The sequence below is a fragment of the Saccostrea echinata genome, unplaced genomic scaffold, assembly GCF_033153115.1.
Source record: "Saccostrea echinata isolate AGI-Se365-2 ecotype Australia unplaced genomic scaffold, CSIRO_AGI_Sech_v1 ptg000056l, whole genome shotgun sequence".
Lineage (NCBI taxonomy): Eukaryota > Metazoa > Mollusca > Bivalvia > Ostreida > Ostreidae > Saccostrea > Saccostrea echinata.
This window is the reverse complement of record NW_026889805.1, coordinates 11,019,778-11,036,680: the sequence shown is the minus strand read 5'-3', so window position 1 is coordinate 11,036,680 and position 16,903 is coordinate 11,019,778. Positions and strand designations below refer to the sequence as shown.

Here is a 16,903-nt window from a genome sequence, read left to right as displayed (position 1 = left end):
CCTAGAACATCTTGATTAATTTGTGTCCATTAAACATAAATAAATTTTTAAATGTAAAAGAATGTTGCTATAAGCAATTTGTCTTTGTAAAAATTAAAAAGACAGTTTGCTATGATTTATAGATCATATTGTAATATGTACATGTAATATTAAGGTGTTAAACCTTGACATCATTATTTCTTGTATTGCTTCAGATCCTAAATACCTCAGCAGCAGATTTATGGATAGGATTGAGTGAGGTGGACTTTGGCATTGGATACAAGTAGGTTATGAATATATTTTACACTACTGTGAAAAAAACGTTTATGTCTTTAATTTTAATACTAATATACATGTATATATTTGGCAGATTTTAGTGCACCAATTCATGATCATTACAAAATATTAGGGATGGCAATTTGCAACCGGTTAACCAATTACTCGGTCAGAACGATGGTAATCGGTTAGAAAACCTGTAAATGGTTAGTCGGGGAAAAAAACAAAATGTATGTAAATTTGAATGCAATTTTCTTACAATTCATTTTTAAAAATGAAACTTCTACAAAAACGTTTACAATTTGTTGTTTTCACATATCTATTTAAGCTGATTTGGAGGTAATTATTGTTCTCCTGATTGAGATCGGGTGGTAATTGCTCAGTTTGTGAAGTGTTAATTACTGTATACAAACAACAGGTCGTAACCCAAACTGTCCTGTAATTCTTTAATGATGTTAAATAAATCACCATTGAGCACTGTGAATTATTATATCTATCTTTTGCAGTTATCTATCAAATTATATTATTCGACAAACATTGTAAATTACATGTAAGTGAAAGTTCAGACTTAGTTTTGATTATGGCTACAATACAGAATGTTTAACATCTGCTCTAAAAAAACTATCAATGTCTGATTTCTCAGGCATGTTTTATGGTTTTCATAATTTTTTTCTTATCTATTGAAATTGAAATAAAATATATGTATATGTAGTTTCCTGATCAAGATAAACAGATTGTTTCTAACATCTTACTATGAGTAGAGCTACTTGAAAAAGAAATGTCAAGAAAATGTGTATTTTTTCTTACGATTAACCGGTTAATTGGTTGGAACGTCTTGCGGTTAACCGATAAGCAATTCTGTAATCGATTGACATCCCTACAAAATATCAATCTAAATGAGTATAAGATACCTTTATCTAAATGCTGAGAACATCATTTTAAGTTTTGTCACATACATGTAGTTCATCATTTTAAGTTTTGTCACATACATGTAGTTCATTACCTTTATTGGGCTGAATGATATATTTTTTCTTGGTCCTGATAATTGAAAATGATTTTATCAATGCTGTACTTGTCTCCAGGTGGTCTGATGGCAGTCCGGTGTCGTTCGTTAGCTGGTATCCAGGAGAACCCAATGACTTCTTTGGTGCTGAGGACTGTGTGGAAATCAGAGTTGCTAATGGTGAGATTCACAGAGAAAAATAATCATAGGCTACTCAAAATCACTCTGTCACTGAAGAATGAGTAATTGTATGATTACAAATTTACTGTGAGATACAGTCACACTCAGGTAATTATATTATTGAAAGAAGTGATATTTGAAAGCAAAATAATCTCAGTTAATGTGATTGTGGGTTTGAAATACATATACACATGATCTTAAGATACATAATTGATTTTTCATATACAAGTTCAAACTGCTTATAAATCAATGATTAATCTTTCCTTCAATTCAGGTAAATGGAATGATGAACACTGTTCAAGTAGACGGGGATTTGTTTGTGAGAAGAGACTGGGAGCCACCCCTACAAATCCTGCCCCTCCCAAAATCCAGGGGAACTGTCCAGGGGGATATTCAGCTGCACAGTACAGCAACAAATGCTACAAGGTGTTTACCAGTCCTATGTCATGGTCCAATGCATCCAAATTCTGTGTGGCTCAGGGCAGGGAGAAGTATTACTTGGCCAGCATTAACAGTGATCTTGATAATGGTGAGCTACCAAGCTTAACATGATCTCTATACTGCAGAGCTACAAAGCTTAGCATGATTTACATAATGATGAGTACCAAGCTTAACTTGATCTCAATGATGGTGAGCTACCAAGCCTAGCATGATCTTAGCATGATCTTGATAATGGTGAGCTATCAAGCTTAGCATGATCTCTATACTGCAGAGCTACCAAGCTTAGCTTGATCTCTATACTGCAGAGCTACCGAGCTTAGCATGATCTAGATAATGATGAGTACCAATCTTAACTTGATCTCAGTGATGGTGAGCTACCAAGCTTAGCATGATCTTGATAATGGTGAGCTACCAAGCTTAGCAAGATCTCTGACCAGCAGCTACGTGTATACCCAAAATGATGTTTATTTCTTTAATTAATTGCATACATTAAAGGAGGCTATGTTGGACCCTCAGGTTGCAGCTTTTGTGACAACCTTGCTGATATTGAATCTTCATGTTACAGCTTTTGTGACAACTTTGCTGAGGGGGTTGAACATCAGCCCCTGGATTGGTCTCCGCTTGAGCAATGGAGTTGTACGTTGGGCTGACAATAATGATGTCACTTACACAAATTGGTACAAGGGAGAACCCAATGGGGGATCAGGAAGTGTAAGTACATATAACATTATACATTTTTACAATTAAGGTCAGGGATAAAAGTATTATAATACCATTTTACAAGGTGGAGGGGAGTATTTACATTTTACATTGGCAGAAGCAAGTCAGGCTTATGGATTGTTAGTATTTGTCATTTCCCTTTGATGCCAGTAAAAATGTACCGGTATCAGTTGATATTTTTTTTGTTTCTTAGCCAATGAAGACACAGATAGATGTAATGTTACATAGGAACTATGCACGCTAACTCGAGATTCCCGCCTACATTTTAAACCCAATTAATTTAATACTAATGGCAATTTGGCCGTAAAATCTTTGTTGAATGCAAAGAACAGTTCAATGGTAATTGACTGATAATTTTAATTTCAGTATTAAGCAGTTAATTACCCCTAATTCCAGCTCTTTAAATAAGAAGGGTAGACGATATTTTTCATTGAAATCGGGCTTTAAAGCATCACCACATTTTAAAATATTCTTGGATATACAGTATGAATAAACATTCCTTAAATCTTGTCTTATGTTGTACTCACATAAAATTTAACATATATTATTAATAAAATACAATGTTTTAGTTGTAAACCACTTTGAAGTTGGTGAAAAATAAGCATTTTTATATATCCCCCCCCCCCCCCCAGTGAAACACAAAAAGCTTTGGTTTGAATTTGTGAAATGACAGACCACATTACCTGTAAAAAGGAATTTTTGTATAGATATGAAAAATCATTCAAATGTGTTAACTTTTGAAAATTGACTTGGAGGCAGGTGGGAGAATAATACTATCGTTCGCAGTTCTTTACTGTATTGTATGTGTAAATACATTTAATTAATGAAGAACTAACACATATATTGTATAGGTAATGTACAATTTGAAATATAGGTATTGTGTAGGTAAATATTAACAGATTGTATATAATCTGTGTAGACCATGTGTGGAAGGATATATGGATATCAACACAATGCTGGGAGATGGGATGATTTAGGCTGTGACAATAAGGAACCTTTCATCTGTGAAACCATGAGAAGTAAGGACTTGCTTATAATTGATTTGAATCTATTATGGACTCAACAAGACAAGGGACTTTCCTTATGATGATCTCCAGTTTTGAATTTGAACAAGCTGGCATTGTATTCTACGAGATAAATGTAACAGATGATTTCTTTGTTTTATGTTCACAGAAACCTATATTACCACACCAGAACCCATACCTAACCCATGTAACAGTAAACAAGGATACAAGCCTTTTGGTAATGGATGTTTTAAGTTTGTCTCCAATCCTAAGTCATGGCCCGATGCTCGAGCTGACTGTGCGAGACAAGGGGCCTTCCTGGTGACAATCTCTAGTGAGTTTGAACAAGCCTTTGTCAGACTCTTAGTGGATGGTGTTGAAACATGGATAGGACTTAATGATATCAAGGTAAGGACACCATTTTTTAGAGATTAAATTTCCTATGGTTAAAAAAATGTAGGGATTGGACTGTGCATGATGCGTTATCATTTTATATTGTCAGTATACAGCACAGATGTGTGTTCCGTGACTTTATTTCCTTAATGCAAAAGCCCTTAATAAACAATTTCACAGATGACTATTATATTATTTATTATAAGGCAGTGTCCTGACTTTGACCTGATACATAACTTATTAATTTTAATGATGTAGTAATTAACTGACATTGGTCATTCTGTCTATAGAGCACTGGTACATTTACATGGATGAACACTGTGTGGCCGGTGATTTACACAGCCTGGGATGTTGGACAGCCCAGTGAACACACTGGTGCCTGTGTCAGCATCAACAGCACCACAGGAAAATGGCAGACTACCAACTGTACACAGACTTTATCTTATGTCTGTAAAATCACATCAGGTAATTAGAACAAGTTAAAATTCTGTGATGGAAAAAAAAAATTTTTTTTCTTGAATAATATAAAATATACTTGAAACATACATTTTTCCACGGGGTTAAATTTCCATGGAACCACAATTTCTGTTCTATCAGCATGTAGAAAATTATGCAGACTTCTTGGATTGCCACTATTTGCTTTTAAAGTACTTCTACAGTAGTATTAATCACTGAGATTTTTCAGACTTAGAACCATGCAGTAATTTAATTTCAGCATAAATTACAAGGAATCTAGCTATGAATAACCTGAAAAGATTTTTATTTTCTATTTGATTCCTCTTTTTGACTTTGTGATTTTGTGTGGCTTTGAATAACCTGACAAGATTTTCATTTACAATTTGATGACTTTCCTTCTGTACAGATAATCCCCCAGTCACACCTCCAGCACCTAACAACCTGTGCTCTGGACATGAATGGCTCCTAAATGGAAGCAAATGTCTGCTATTCCGTCCCGATGATTATAGGACATATCTTGATGCAACCCTTGAATGTCAGAGTCACAGGGCATCTTTGGTGTCTATACACAGCATGGCACAGAACCAGTTCTTACTAAAAACCATCCAGGCAAAGTACTCAGTACAAACTGAGGGATTCTGGGCAGGTCTTCACAAGTCTTCATCATGTAAGTTATGCTATCAGGCAAAGTACTAAGTAAAAGCTGAGGGCTTCTGGGCAGTTCTTTGCAAATCTTCATCGTGCAGGTACATATTGAAAACAGGGATATTTTCAGAAATGAGCATTTTTTTCTTGTGGAAGTCGAAGTTGGACCCCCAGTTTCTCTCCAAGTATTATAAAAATTATTGGTTTATAAACCCGAAAATTTGTGGTGTTTAATAAAAGAACTTAAATTTACCATTTTTTAAGAAATGTATAAAAATTCATGGTTGAAATTTACTCTTTCTGCAGCTGGATTTAGCTGGTCTGACCAGAGTCCCACAAACTTCTTGAACTGGGATGCTAATGAGCCTTCATCACATGACCAGTGGGGCAATAATGAGAATTGCGTGGAGATTCATGCCTGGAATGGCAAATGGAATGACCTGGACTGTACACAAAAACGGGGCTACATCTGTCAGCGAAATCCAGGTAGTGTCAGGAGTATATATTTTCTATATTCAACCATAGATTTACAGTATTAAAACTAGACACAACTAATAGCTGATGGGAAAAAAGGCAAGATAGAGGGTTTTCTTACAAAAGGAGAGTTACTGTCACAATATATGTATTTTATGAAGATTTAACCAATATGTAACTATTTTCAAAAGTGAATACATGTGCATTGTATTTTTTAACTAAAGCTTAAAGGAATGAAACCATCATAACATCAATTTGAAAACAAAAATAGATGTGCTTCTCTGCAAGGATAAACCTTATAAGCACTATTGTAGATGTTCTAACCACCTTTTCTTTTTAATCAGTATCAGATGTTTATCCCCATACACCACCACAGCCCTCTAATTCAACCTTTCCTTCACCAAGCGGTACCCTGGCACCAGCCAGTCCACCGACCCAAGGACCCCCAGGAGCGAGTTCAACACTGAAACCCCAAGGACCTTCAGTACCAACAATAAACAGACCTACAAAAATACCAACTCCCCCACCCTACACAGGACCTAGCGTAACAGGTGAGTGAGAGCTGTAAGTTGTTGAAGAGCTAATTATAGTCTTTAGAATATTTTAAAATATGTAAAAGCACTTAGAAAAGAATTCTTGTTTTTACAATATTATTAAAAAAGAAAATTCCTCACAATACTTAGGTGCATCAAAGGACAGTGGTGGATCCTCGCCTCTGAGTGGTGGAGGTATAGCAGGAATCTTGATTGCTGCAATCATTATTGCTGTTGTTATAATAGCGGTTCTTGTGATCTTCAAAAGGAAACAGCAAGGGGGAGGTGCAGCTCTCAGCTTTGAAAACACAACATACAGATATGATACAGGACAGGAAAATGGGAAATTACACCTGAATCATCAGGAGACAGATTCAAAAGATGAATGTTAAATCATGCTTGGTGCAGTGACATAATGGCAGTATTATTATCAGACATGTGATTGTGATTTCTATTTGATATTTTATCATTTTTTCTTTTTCATTACCATGCAATACTATTTAACAAGCATTTGAGAGGTACAATGTACTTCATTTATTCTCATAGGTCATAATTGTGCAATAAATGATGTGTGACTGTAGCATTGTACATAAATGTACAGTTGAGTCATTCGTATGTAGTACCAGTAGAAAGTATAACAGAAGGAAAGAAGACAATCATTTTTTGTGCTTGACAGGTAGCCTTTGAAATGTGAAATAATTTGGTTCTTTGAATAATTGGCATAGATGGTACAAAAGCATGAGTTGCCATGTCAGGTAAATTGTTATTGTTTCTTTAGGCAGAGACTTGCACTACTGCCTCAGTCCATCTAGCTATAGAGGGCACCTGCTACAGGGTGTCCCAAAATATATGATACCATTTGAAATAACCGTCAGAAACACGTCTTGACCAATTTCTTTGATATTTGTCTCATTTAAGTTGGAATAAATACAATATTTTGCAATAAAATATTCAGTAAAAAATTCTCACATGGTTAGAATTATAATCCAGAATATAACCACAGAGAAATGCACTGCTGTCTTAAATTATGGAATTTTGTGCAATGTTTTAATATGATCATTACCCAGATTGGATGTCATTTAGAGGACATCATTTAAAAACCATAGCATTTTTTAAAGTGTACTTATTTTGTCCTGTTCCTTTCAATGTCCGTCAAATTGTGTGAATAAAATTGTACAGTATATGCAATGTTTATAGCGCATTTGTTGTAATTCAATATTCATTATATTATTTTTTACATTATCATGAAATGGTCTCATATATTCTGGAACACCCTGTACTAGGCAATACCCTTTGATGAAATTATGTACCAGTTAGATAGAACATTTATAAAATGAGAAATTAAACCACATCAACATTTGGAAAAAGAAATCCTTAATATTTAATACATGATTTACAGATCTGGAGGAAAAAATGATAGTGTCTTGGAAATCTGGTTTACATTTTCACAGTTACTGGTTTATAAGATAATCTGTCAAACTGTGTGTTGATCAAACTCTCTGTCTTGATGCCCAAGAACACCTGATCAATTTGAATTTAGGTCATATTTTGCAATAAACAAGGAATCAAGAGGTATAGTTATAAAAAATAAGTGCTAATTCAAACCGTTTTTATTTCATATACAAGACATTAACAGGGAATAAATAAATATATGTATATTCTATCAAAACATGTAAATATAATAACAGTATAAAATTATTATATATAAATAAGCACTATGGAAGCCTTTGTGAAATGACATGCTGTAGCACCTGTTTTAAATGTACAAATAAATTTAAGTAGATTTACGGTGTTCTTCATATAACAATAACAGCCAACTGTTAGGGGGACATTTTAGCGGAGAAAGTGTTAGGTAGCTGATTTACGAGGAAATGTTCATACATGTACATGTATTAAACACATGATTTTGACTAGTATTCAAAAGATTTATGTATACTCCTTGAAAAGTGTATTTGTCAGAACCTTAAGAAATAATCCATTTGAGATTGGCAAGAGCTGAGTAGGTTCATAAGTGACATGGAGTATTCTGGACAAATAGCCTTAAATCTGAGCATCTCTTTGGAAAAGTGAATATTTTAATAGAGCAATGTCTGTGGAGGGTTGAATAAGGCTGAAGTATTTAATGTACGTTCATCAGAGAGCTATTGGCATTATTGGAGAGTCTGAGAGATCATTGAACTGTAGACATGACAATATGGATCCAAGGAAGAGTGGCAGACACTTTGGTAAAGCGGAGGGCCTGAGAGGATGGCACCCCACACTGTGCAGCTCCACTGGACATGACACCCTCAACACTCCACTGATTGTAACGATTCATACACATCAGTCCACTCCCACTGTCTCCCTGCAAAAAACATACGCAATGTCAATGCTATCGGTAATATCAAACATTTTTCATCATGAAATTTAGAACTATCCAAGTAATCTTGTTAATTTAGATGAAGACACTGAAGGACTATAAACTTGTTTTTCATGAAAAAACAAAAATGATCTGAGACAAGTTTGAAAACACATCTGTAACACATTTACTCTCAAGAAAAATGTTGCAGCCCTACCCTACATCCAGATAAGGTCCCAGATGTGTATCCAGCACAAAGTGTGAAGTTTGTGTCTACTGTTGACTCAGACACAATGGTGTTTTTTCTACACTCCTCCTCATCCCAGACTCGAAGCTTGGCTTCTCTTAAATACTCCACTGTCATCTCTAAAATGGATGTACATGTATGTAATCATTTAATAATGAAAATAAATCTGTGAAGCAATATAATACATGTACAAACAACCACTAAATGATATACAAGCATACAAAATTTTCAAATAAACATGGAATTGCTGAATGCAATGAACATTTTCTCAGGCTAAGTAAAAATATCATGAAATGGTGCCCATTAGGGGAAAGAACATATCCTCTGGACATACAATGTGAGGGAAGCAACTAAGTGTGTCTTTAGTGAAGTTTACCTAATCTGATCGATGTTTTAACCCTCTTCCGAAGCTTATGTACTAAGTCTAAAAATTTAGATGTTTATAGTCAAACCTTTACATCAAACTCAATCGGATCAATAAAAAACTTCAAGATATCCAAGGATTTTTGAGATATCCAGGGCAAAATACATGAAGAATAAGTGGTTCAGACCTCTAAATCACTTCAACATATCCATGGTATTTGAGATATCGGTGTTAAAGAAATTGAAGTTTAACTGTATATTTCTACTAACAATAATTTTTATCTGCAATGAACAATAATGTTTTACCCTGATTTGGTTCAATGCTTCCCCATCCAGTCAGATAGCAGGTGCTTGTCACAGGGTCACTGTGATTGGATGATAGACAGATGGGCTGGATAACAGCAGTGAAGGTCACGGGTCGCTCCAATCGAATAAGAGCAATGTCCCAGTAAATTGTCCCCTCTCCTGTCCACTTCATATCTGGGTGGTGGCGAATCTCTACAGCACGCAGTAACAATTCTCCACCCTTTAAGTCACGAGTACGTTTTACAGAACCGAGCAAAACTTGCACATTATTTGGAGTATGTGTGTAATTATAAACCCCTGACCTGAAAAAAAATCCAGGATATGACATTTTGTAAAATTATATTAAAGTATAGCTCATTTTACCAAACTCTGTGTGAAAATAGAAAAAAAAATTGCAAGATTATGTATTGAGACGGATGTTTAATGAAGTAATCAAAAATGTCTAATCAAATCCAAAAATGAACCCCTTTATAAAGCCAAAATTAGATATTTTAACATTGGATTGCAGTTACAGACTTACACAGCCATACAGTGGCCTGCAGTCAGGACCCAGAGAGGGTTTATCAACACACCGCTACAGATTGGTTTCCCTAGATATGACAAGGATACCACCCATGGCCAGCGCCCTCTGGTGGACAAGTCTCCTCCAGAGATAAAGGGCACCTGTAGTCCAGAGCTTCTCTTACCACAAACTTAAACAGTGTCAACAATTTAAATTACAGAAAATGAAACTTGTTAGAGCATTTAGGCATACAAGACTAATATTTTGGTATAAATGTTCCTTATAAGGACAATTATGGTAAATATTAAATACATGTAGGTTATCAGGATGAAAATTTCATTCCACTAAGAACTTCATGGAAGTCCAAATGCATTTACAGATTTTGTTTTACAGTTAAACACTTTCCTGGAGGACTTGTTACATTTGTGCTCTGCTGCTTCTAAATAATGCAAAGTGTGTTGGCTTTATTCATGGTTTACAGAGCATATTGGATAGCTGGGTATGCCCTTGTTAGGAATCATAAAACTCATGGAGTTTTTCTCCAGTTGCTAATTATTTGTTGTTACTCACCAATAACCACTATTACAGGTATTGATTGTCTAGTGAAGTCCATTTGTAAATTAATTATTAATTAAGATATGAAGAAACATTTGTTAATGACTTGATCAACATTTTTTGAAAAGTACTACTGTAAAAGTGGAAACTTTGACGACGTGGAAACATTGGAGAAATTAATGAAAAATAGAGGTCAAAGTTTACCCCCATCAACTTTCACATTCTTGTTAAAGAGTGATGTTAAATTCTAGTAGACCGCCAAAGTTTCCACTCGCCATATTTCTAATATGCTGAAACTGTCAAACTTTCAACCCTTCAATTTAACCATGTTTACATTATGCCAAAAAAGGAAATTGTCATAGCACACAGAATACTGAAAGCAGTTATGTATAGAGTATTTCTGTAAAGTTTATTTTCACTGAGATCTTTTACTTAAAAACATGCAATAATAGAACTACTTGATTTTATGGGGATTGAAAATTGAAAGAAATAGTATAGCAGTAAAAGTAACACAGAAGTAAAAGTATAGCAGAACAGGTGGTCATGCATTGTACCTTTTGTCATGCAGGTGATCTCAACTGTTCTGTTTGTTCTGCAGTTAAAGCTGGACAAACAAAAAACAAAGAGTGATGTCTACAGTATGTCTTAACAAGGTAAGTACCCTTAGTTACTGTAAAAATAGCTACATATATATCACCTCATGAAGTGTTATGACTGACCACCTACCTAATGGTGTCATTTACTTTACAAGTATGTGTACAACTATTTTTTCTCTTTTTTATTTTAATCGTGTTTATACATGTACATGTATCACATTGGAAAATTAAATCTTGATAGCTCTAAGTATGGACATTTCTAGTAAGTTTTCTTACCATGCAAGCAATATGTTACCTGATTTGTAGGTGGCTGAGGAATGTCTGTGTGTCTGTGACGTTGTCAGAAAGCTCCAGATACTGGACAGCACTAGGTATTGGGGAGGTCAAGGTCATCACTGCTCCTCTGTCAATCATATCAAGTTTTATGCATTTTGGTTAATTCATAGACTGACTAAAAAGTATGTTTATTGAATCAACATTATATTTATTAGAAAATAAGGTTTACACAGAAGATTTGTTGCTATATACATGTACACTGTGTCCACATATGTATGAACTACCTACTCATGACCCATATATCTGCACACAATGTTACTGTAATGGAGTTTCCAGTTTGTGCTACACACAGGATAGACTGCATTATCTCCCCTGTAGTGTCCAACAAGTAAACCACTGGAATCGGAGATGTTACTCAAAAACTTAACTACAAATTAAGTAAACTGTCATTGCTGTATTGTAAATTGTGCATGTTTTTGTTTTGTTTCATTAGTCTTTTTATTTGGAAAAGTGGGGAGCATAAAAATAAAATAAAAATAAATGGGCAGAGAAAGATTATTGGATAAAAGAATATCTAAATATAATAAGTACATAGCATTTTGACAAAAATTCTGTCAGAGAACTAATAGTGTTCTTACAGCATTGTGTCTCCTCCTCCCCCTGGGGACAGTCTGGGGAACCATCACAAACTTTGGTCTTGTCTATACAGCTATAATCCTGGCAAATGTACTGAGAACTGCTACATTTATCTGAGAAAGAAATGTAACTTCTTCAACTGGAGTCTCTTATGAGGCTGTAGCTCCACAGGTTATTTCTTTTGATAGTTGGAGAAAAGTTGCATCTAATTATCTGGACTTGAGACACTTTTTAAAAAGTTTTTACTTATATTTGCAGAATTTTTTTCTAAGCTTGTACTAAGTGCATGTATTTTTATAATCAAAACCAAAACTGTTGAAGGAGTGGAATTTTGAATGAATTTCACCGAAATTTGTATTTTCAGAAAATATGACATTATCAAAATCAAAATTTGTTACATAGAATCATGTTTCTATCTCACTTCTTACTTGAAACCCCAGTGAGGTTTTTTCATCAAAGTCTATCTAACATTTCTCTCTTTGTCTCTCTAGATCTGTTCACGTTCTCATTTTTGACATCAAAAAATAATTTCAACCAATGACGTAACATGACACTCTTGAGTCCCCATTAAATAATGGAGATTCATCTTGAAGGTCATAAATGTATATTTTTTGGGGGTACCTACCACACCCCATTTCATCTGTGCTACAGTCCTGGTAGGCATCACAGACCCATTCCTTACGTATACACTGTCCATCTCCACATTCTATCTCCAGGCCTGCCAGACAGCCTACACAAAAACTAACAACTTCAGCAGGCTTGTATGAATATATTACACATGTAAACAGTTGTAATGATTGTTAGATATAGGATAAAGTAGACAGATTTTACACACAAATTAAAGACTTCAAAACAAATCCAAATTATAAACGGTCTGAAGAGGAAAGCTTAAATTTTAAATAGAATAACACTTAACTGCAACAAGAGAATAACTTACTACAATTTTTCTCATCACTATTATCATAACAGTTATCAATCCCATCACACCACTGGTATTTGTAGATCCACACCCCATTGTCGCATTTTCTTTTATTGGTATCTGCAACTGCACATATCCACACTTGTAAAAAGCCATCAATTAAGGCTGAGAAGTTGGAGAAAATTGAAAAACAAAACAAAACAAACAAATGTTTGAATTCTTCTCTCATAAAGCAGAGATATAGATTTTAAAAGGCTTCCTTACCACAGTTGACTTCATCACTGAGATCAAAACAGTCTACAATACCATCACAAAGAGGACTCCAACTCCACAAACAGAGACCTGAGGTACACTGTACACCAATACAGTCTGTAAAGAAATATCTATAAATTAGGTCACAAGCAGAGACCTGAGGTACACTGTACACAATGGCATCCTAGCATCCAAACATGCTTTAATAATATATAAATAAAAATGAAAAAAGTGAAGTATTGTAAAAACATTACCAGGGGTACTTCACACTTTTTTATTTTATTCATATATTATTAAAGCATGTTTGGATGCTAGAATGCCATTGTATTACAACATTTTTTCCTGTAATATTGTAATTCAATAGTTTGAACAAAAAACTGATTATTTCCGGAATTTATAATTACTACTAAATAGCACTATTTTAGTCTCTGTATCAATAAAAATCATGATATACTGGTGTACCAATAAAATCACACATCCCTAACATGTGACCTAAGTGACAAGTATAACAGACCTGTGCAGTTCTCTTCATCGGATTTGTCTTGGCAGTCAATATATCGATTACATTTAGCATCCTGGCTCACACATTCTCCACTGCGGCATGTAAAGTCTGAATTTGGGCAAGCTGTGAAATAATATTGATTTACCATTTCAATGATTAAATACATGTAAATTTAATTCATGCAATACACAACTGCCAATATTTACAGAAAAAAAAACTTTTTTGACAAAGAATTATTAAAACTATTGTAAATTCCTATGTGGGTAAATTTTCACTTTTAACCCCAAGACCTGAAAAGAGGCAATGACCTTTACAAAGTATAAAGTTGTTATATGTTTAACATTTAATTAACAATTACATTGAACATTACCTGCAAGTGTGATTGGAGGGTTTGTTGTTGTATTTGGATGACTGCTGGTCAAAAGCGAAGAGGAAACAGATGGTAAAACAATTGATGTAAAATCTACTGTTGATGGCAGAAAAATGGATGATGATTTGTTAAATAGTTCCACCGATGACAAGGATATATTTTGTATTAATGAGGTAGTACTTTCTGTTGATAATACTGAATTTGATTTGTATGTTGTAAGCAGTGGAAAGGACTGTGAGGGACTTGTGCTAACTATTGTAGTCTTTTGACTTAAACTTGAGTATTCTTTAATAAAACTGGATGTTGCCTTCATTTCAGTGGGTGACATTCCCAAGGTTGGTGTTTTCATGGGTGACGTATGAATAGGAGTAGAGGGTTGAATAAGGGAAAACAAACTGGTTATGTTAATACTTTGAGATTTCAAGTCACTATAACTTGGGCCATAGTCATGTTGCCTTTTATTTTCTGAAAAATAAAAAGCAAAGACTTACAACATATAAAAAGCAAAGACTTACACAACATATACACAGTTTGACTAACGACAAAATATATTAGTCAAATAATGTAAGATTATTCAAATACCACTATAAAGTACAGTCATGTATTCAAAAATTAATTTTTAAACACAAGTGTAGCTTTATACATTTTGTTTTTTTTAATAGAACAGTAGGAATTTGATTATACATACCAATATTTGTAAGGACAACTACAACTACAGTGCAAATGAAGATGAAGGCAAAAACAAAACACAAAATGGCCATAATAAGAAAATTCCTCCTGGCCATTTGGCTTTTGGTATTCTCCAAGGGATTTATAACCGAAAACTGTTGCATCGTCATTTTGGTTGCCCATAACGGAAAGTAGAAAGCTGTAAAAGAAACTTCATTGATCATGATGATGTAAAGACTAAACAAAAATTAAATAAAAAGTATGTGATGAAGACAAACGGGAAAACATTTTTTTTCACGTTTCTATTCTTTTCACCTCAGAAAGTCAGACAATTTATGCTATATATACTTACATAAGTATAGGTTTTTTTTAAGGTGGAATGTTTTAAAACAAACTTTCCTTCATTAGAAGTTAACATTCCTCATAACCCAGCTTTGGAAGAGCGGAAACGCATCTTTGCTCAACGTGTGCCTCTACTGTCAGCTCTTCTCCGATAAACATTTCACAGAAAGAGATTAAAAAGTATCACGCAATATACTTCAACGAAAAGGAAATCCTCTGAAAACCCAAAACAATCTGATAGGGCGAAAAATCTAACAAGTAAATTACTGTTTTCAGTTTTACTCAAATCGGAAACATTTCGAAGTAGTCAAAATTAAAACCGAGAATGTGACAAAGCTGTATCCGGATACAATATATTGTACGATAAATTCAATTGTACACACCTATTTTAGTTTTTCACATAAACACTCCACATCAAGAGCAAAGGAAAATATTCTCGAAGCCAACATAATTAAAAGTAATTCAAAAACAAACCTTCAAAACAATTTGAGAGAGAGAGAGGTCACAAAGAAACAAGCAAGCCAAAAAAAAAAAAAAAAAAAAAAAAAAAGAACAAACCAGGCTGTTTTATGATTTTTAGAAATATCATTTCATTTTTTTTGTTCATTCATTTTTTTTGTATTTTATTTTTTGCCGGGAGGATGCTTTTTTCTTCATCCGTGCAGTTTTTAAATTCTCTCTCTCTCTCTCTCTCTATATATATATATAACATGTATATATAAATATATAAAGTGGATATTTTCTGAAAATAAACAAGAAGATATCAGAGACAAAGCTTGACATAAATAGAAATATGACTTGAGTTCAAATTGGATGAATTACAAGAAAAAAGACTTTGGACAGTAACAAACATCGGAAATGTTCTTGAATAATCACAACCCATCGTATTCCGATTATTCTATGAAAATGAAGAAAAAGATTTTTTCCCCCAATCTAATTAAAATTAGACTTATATTTTCGCTCCTCTACTATACGTTTCAATATCTAAATTGAATGGGCACTACGTTATGCCTTACTTTCTGGTCCACGAAAAATACTCCAAAGAATAGGGTCAGTTTACCAGCCCCCTTTCGAATTTACATTCAGTGTATCGAAGTTAAACAATAACCTTGTTGAACTCTGCTTTCTCGGTCACTAACAATAAGTGTTTTGTGATGGCGTCCTTTGTTTTTCTTCTAGTACATGTACTTTTGCAGATAAATTATGTCAGTGGTGAGGATAATGAGCACGGTAAGTTTTTGAGGTCTTGGTCAGTGAACGAAGAAAGTCAGGAAATCGGAATAAAAAAGAAAGCTTTTAACAATCATCTTCATAAATTATATGCTGCATTTAAATTCACCTTAAGGCGAGTGTGAAAACTTCATTTCTTGGATAAATTGTTTAAAAATTAGAGAAAGTGAGGTGAAAGAAGGCCCATTGAATGACATAATTAAAATTGGGGTGTGGGAGTGGGGGAGGGGGAGGGAAAGGAAGAAATCGGGAAAAGAAAAGGGACGGAGATGGGGAAGGGGCGAGAAAGAAATAAACTATTAAAATTAAAATCTAAATATAATTCACAGTTCCCTACGCCTGCACTACCCCAGGGCCCATAAATCACGGCACAGTCCTGACGTGGGGAGGTAATCTGTTGGTGGAATATATTTGTGACGACGGCTTTTTCCCCATCGGTGACGTGTTTGGGGCCTGCGTCGAGGAGGAGGGAGAGTGGACAATTAATTCCCCCATCTGTGTAGGTATGTATCTTGAACCTGGAATTTTTCAGAATAAATGTAGGAAAGCAAATGCATGCAGTAAATCTTTGCAGGTTATTTTTTCCTTTTTTTTTTGTCCAAGTGCGAGATGTCGGAATCATTTACGACATTAAAAAATGATCGGTACATATGAAGTCGCCATTCTAGAGAATTTTGACAATTTCAACATCTCTTA

The 16,903-nt window shown here is 34.4% G+C and overlaps 3 protein-coding genes across 3 annotated transcripts in view; 2 read left to right on the top strand and 1 right to left on the bottom strand.

Moving 5' to 3' along the window:
* The window catches only part of LOC133173363 (uncharacterized), a 64,880-nt gene extending 57,060 nt beyond the window's left edge, over nucleotides 1–7,820 (top strand). The window contains exons 63-73 of the mRNA XM_061308344.1: nucleotides 195–262; nucleotides 1,338–1,438; nucleotides 1,713–1,967; nucleotides 2,445–2,590; nucleotides 3,519–3,618; nucleotides 3,773–4,011; nucleotides 4,287–4,461; nucleotides 4,859–5,119; nucleotides 5,404–5,583; nucleotides 5,916–6,122; nucleotides 6,255–7,820. Coding sequence (XP_061164328.1) covers nucleotides 195–262; nucleotides 1,338–1,438; nucleotides 1,713–1,967; nucleotides 2,445–2,590; nucleotides 3,519–3,618; nucleotides 3,773–4,011; nucleotides 4,287–4,461; nucleotides 4,859–5,119; nucleotides 5,404–5,583; nucleotides 5,916–6,122; nucleotides 6,255–6,496 — 1,974 coding nt within the window. The 3' untranslated portion in view covers nucleotides 6,497–7,820. The remainder of the gene's footprint in view (nucleotides 1–194; nucleotides 263–1,337; nucleotides 1,439–1,712; nucleotides 1,968–2,444; nucleotides 2,591–3,518; nucleotides 3,619–3,772; nucleotides 4,012–4,286; nucleotides 4,462–4,858; nucleotides 5,120–5,403; nucleotides 5,584–5,915; nucleotides 6,123–6,254) is intronic.
* LOC133173359 (atrial natriuretic peptide-converting enzyme-like) lies at nucleotides 7,699–15,216 on the bottom strand. The gene is made up of 15 exons (XM_061308343.1): nucleotides 14,988–15,216; nucleotides 14,655–14,834; nucleotides 13,967–14,431; nucleotides 13,609–13,719; nucleotides 13,107–13,211; nucleotides 12,861–12,968; nucleotides 12,549–12,653; nucleotides 11,926–12,036; nucleotides 11,576–11,714; nucleotides 11,307–11,414; nucleotides 10,970–11,019; nucleotides 9,879–10,050; nucleotides 9,359–9,660; nucleotides 8,660–8,808; nucleotides 7,699–8,448 (listed from the first exon to the last, which is right to left on the bottom strand). Exons 2-15 carry the CDS (start codon nucleotides 14,803–14,805, stop codon nucleotides 8,275–8,277), a joined length of 2,250 nt encoding a protein of 749 aa, XP_061164327.1. The 5' UTR covers nucleotides 14,806–14,834; nucleotides 14,988–15,216; the 3' UTR covers nucleotides 7,699–8,274.
* A 915-nt stretch (nucleotides 15,217–16,131) lies between these two features.
* LOC133173622 (fibrillin-3-like) overlaps nucleotides 16,132–16,903 on the top strand; it is a 35,331-nt gene continuing 34,559 nt past the window's right edge. The window contains exons 1-2 of the mRNA XM_061308601.1: nucleotides 16,132–16,207; nucleotides 16,537–16,710. Of these exons, the coding sequence (XP_061164585.1) occupies nucleotides 16,132–16,207; nucleotides 16,537–16,710 (250 nt within the window). The remainder of the gene's footprint in view (nucleotides 16,208–16,536; nucleotides 16,711–16,903) is intronic.

Bases quoted from the DNA above. Each gene is read 5' to 3' on its own strand.
- LOC133173359 (XM_061308343.1), bottom strand. From the start codon at position 14,805: ATGACGATGCAACAGTTTTCGGTTATAAATCCCTTGGAGAATACCAAA. The intron at 9,661-9,878 runs GTAAGTCTGTAA...ATTTTTTTTCAG, and splicing joins GCAGGCCACTGTATGGCTGT to GTCAGGGGTTTATAATTACA. The intron at 8,809-9,358 runs GTAAAACATTAT...CATCCATTTTAG, and splicing joins AAGCATTGAACCAAATCAGG to AGATGACAGTGGAGTATTTA.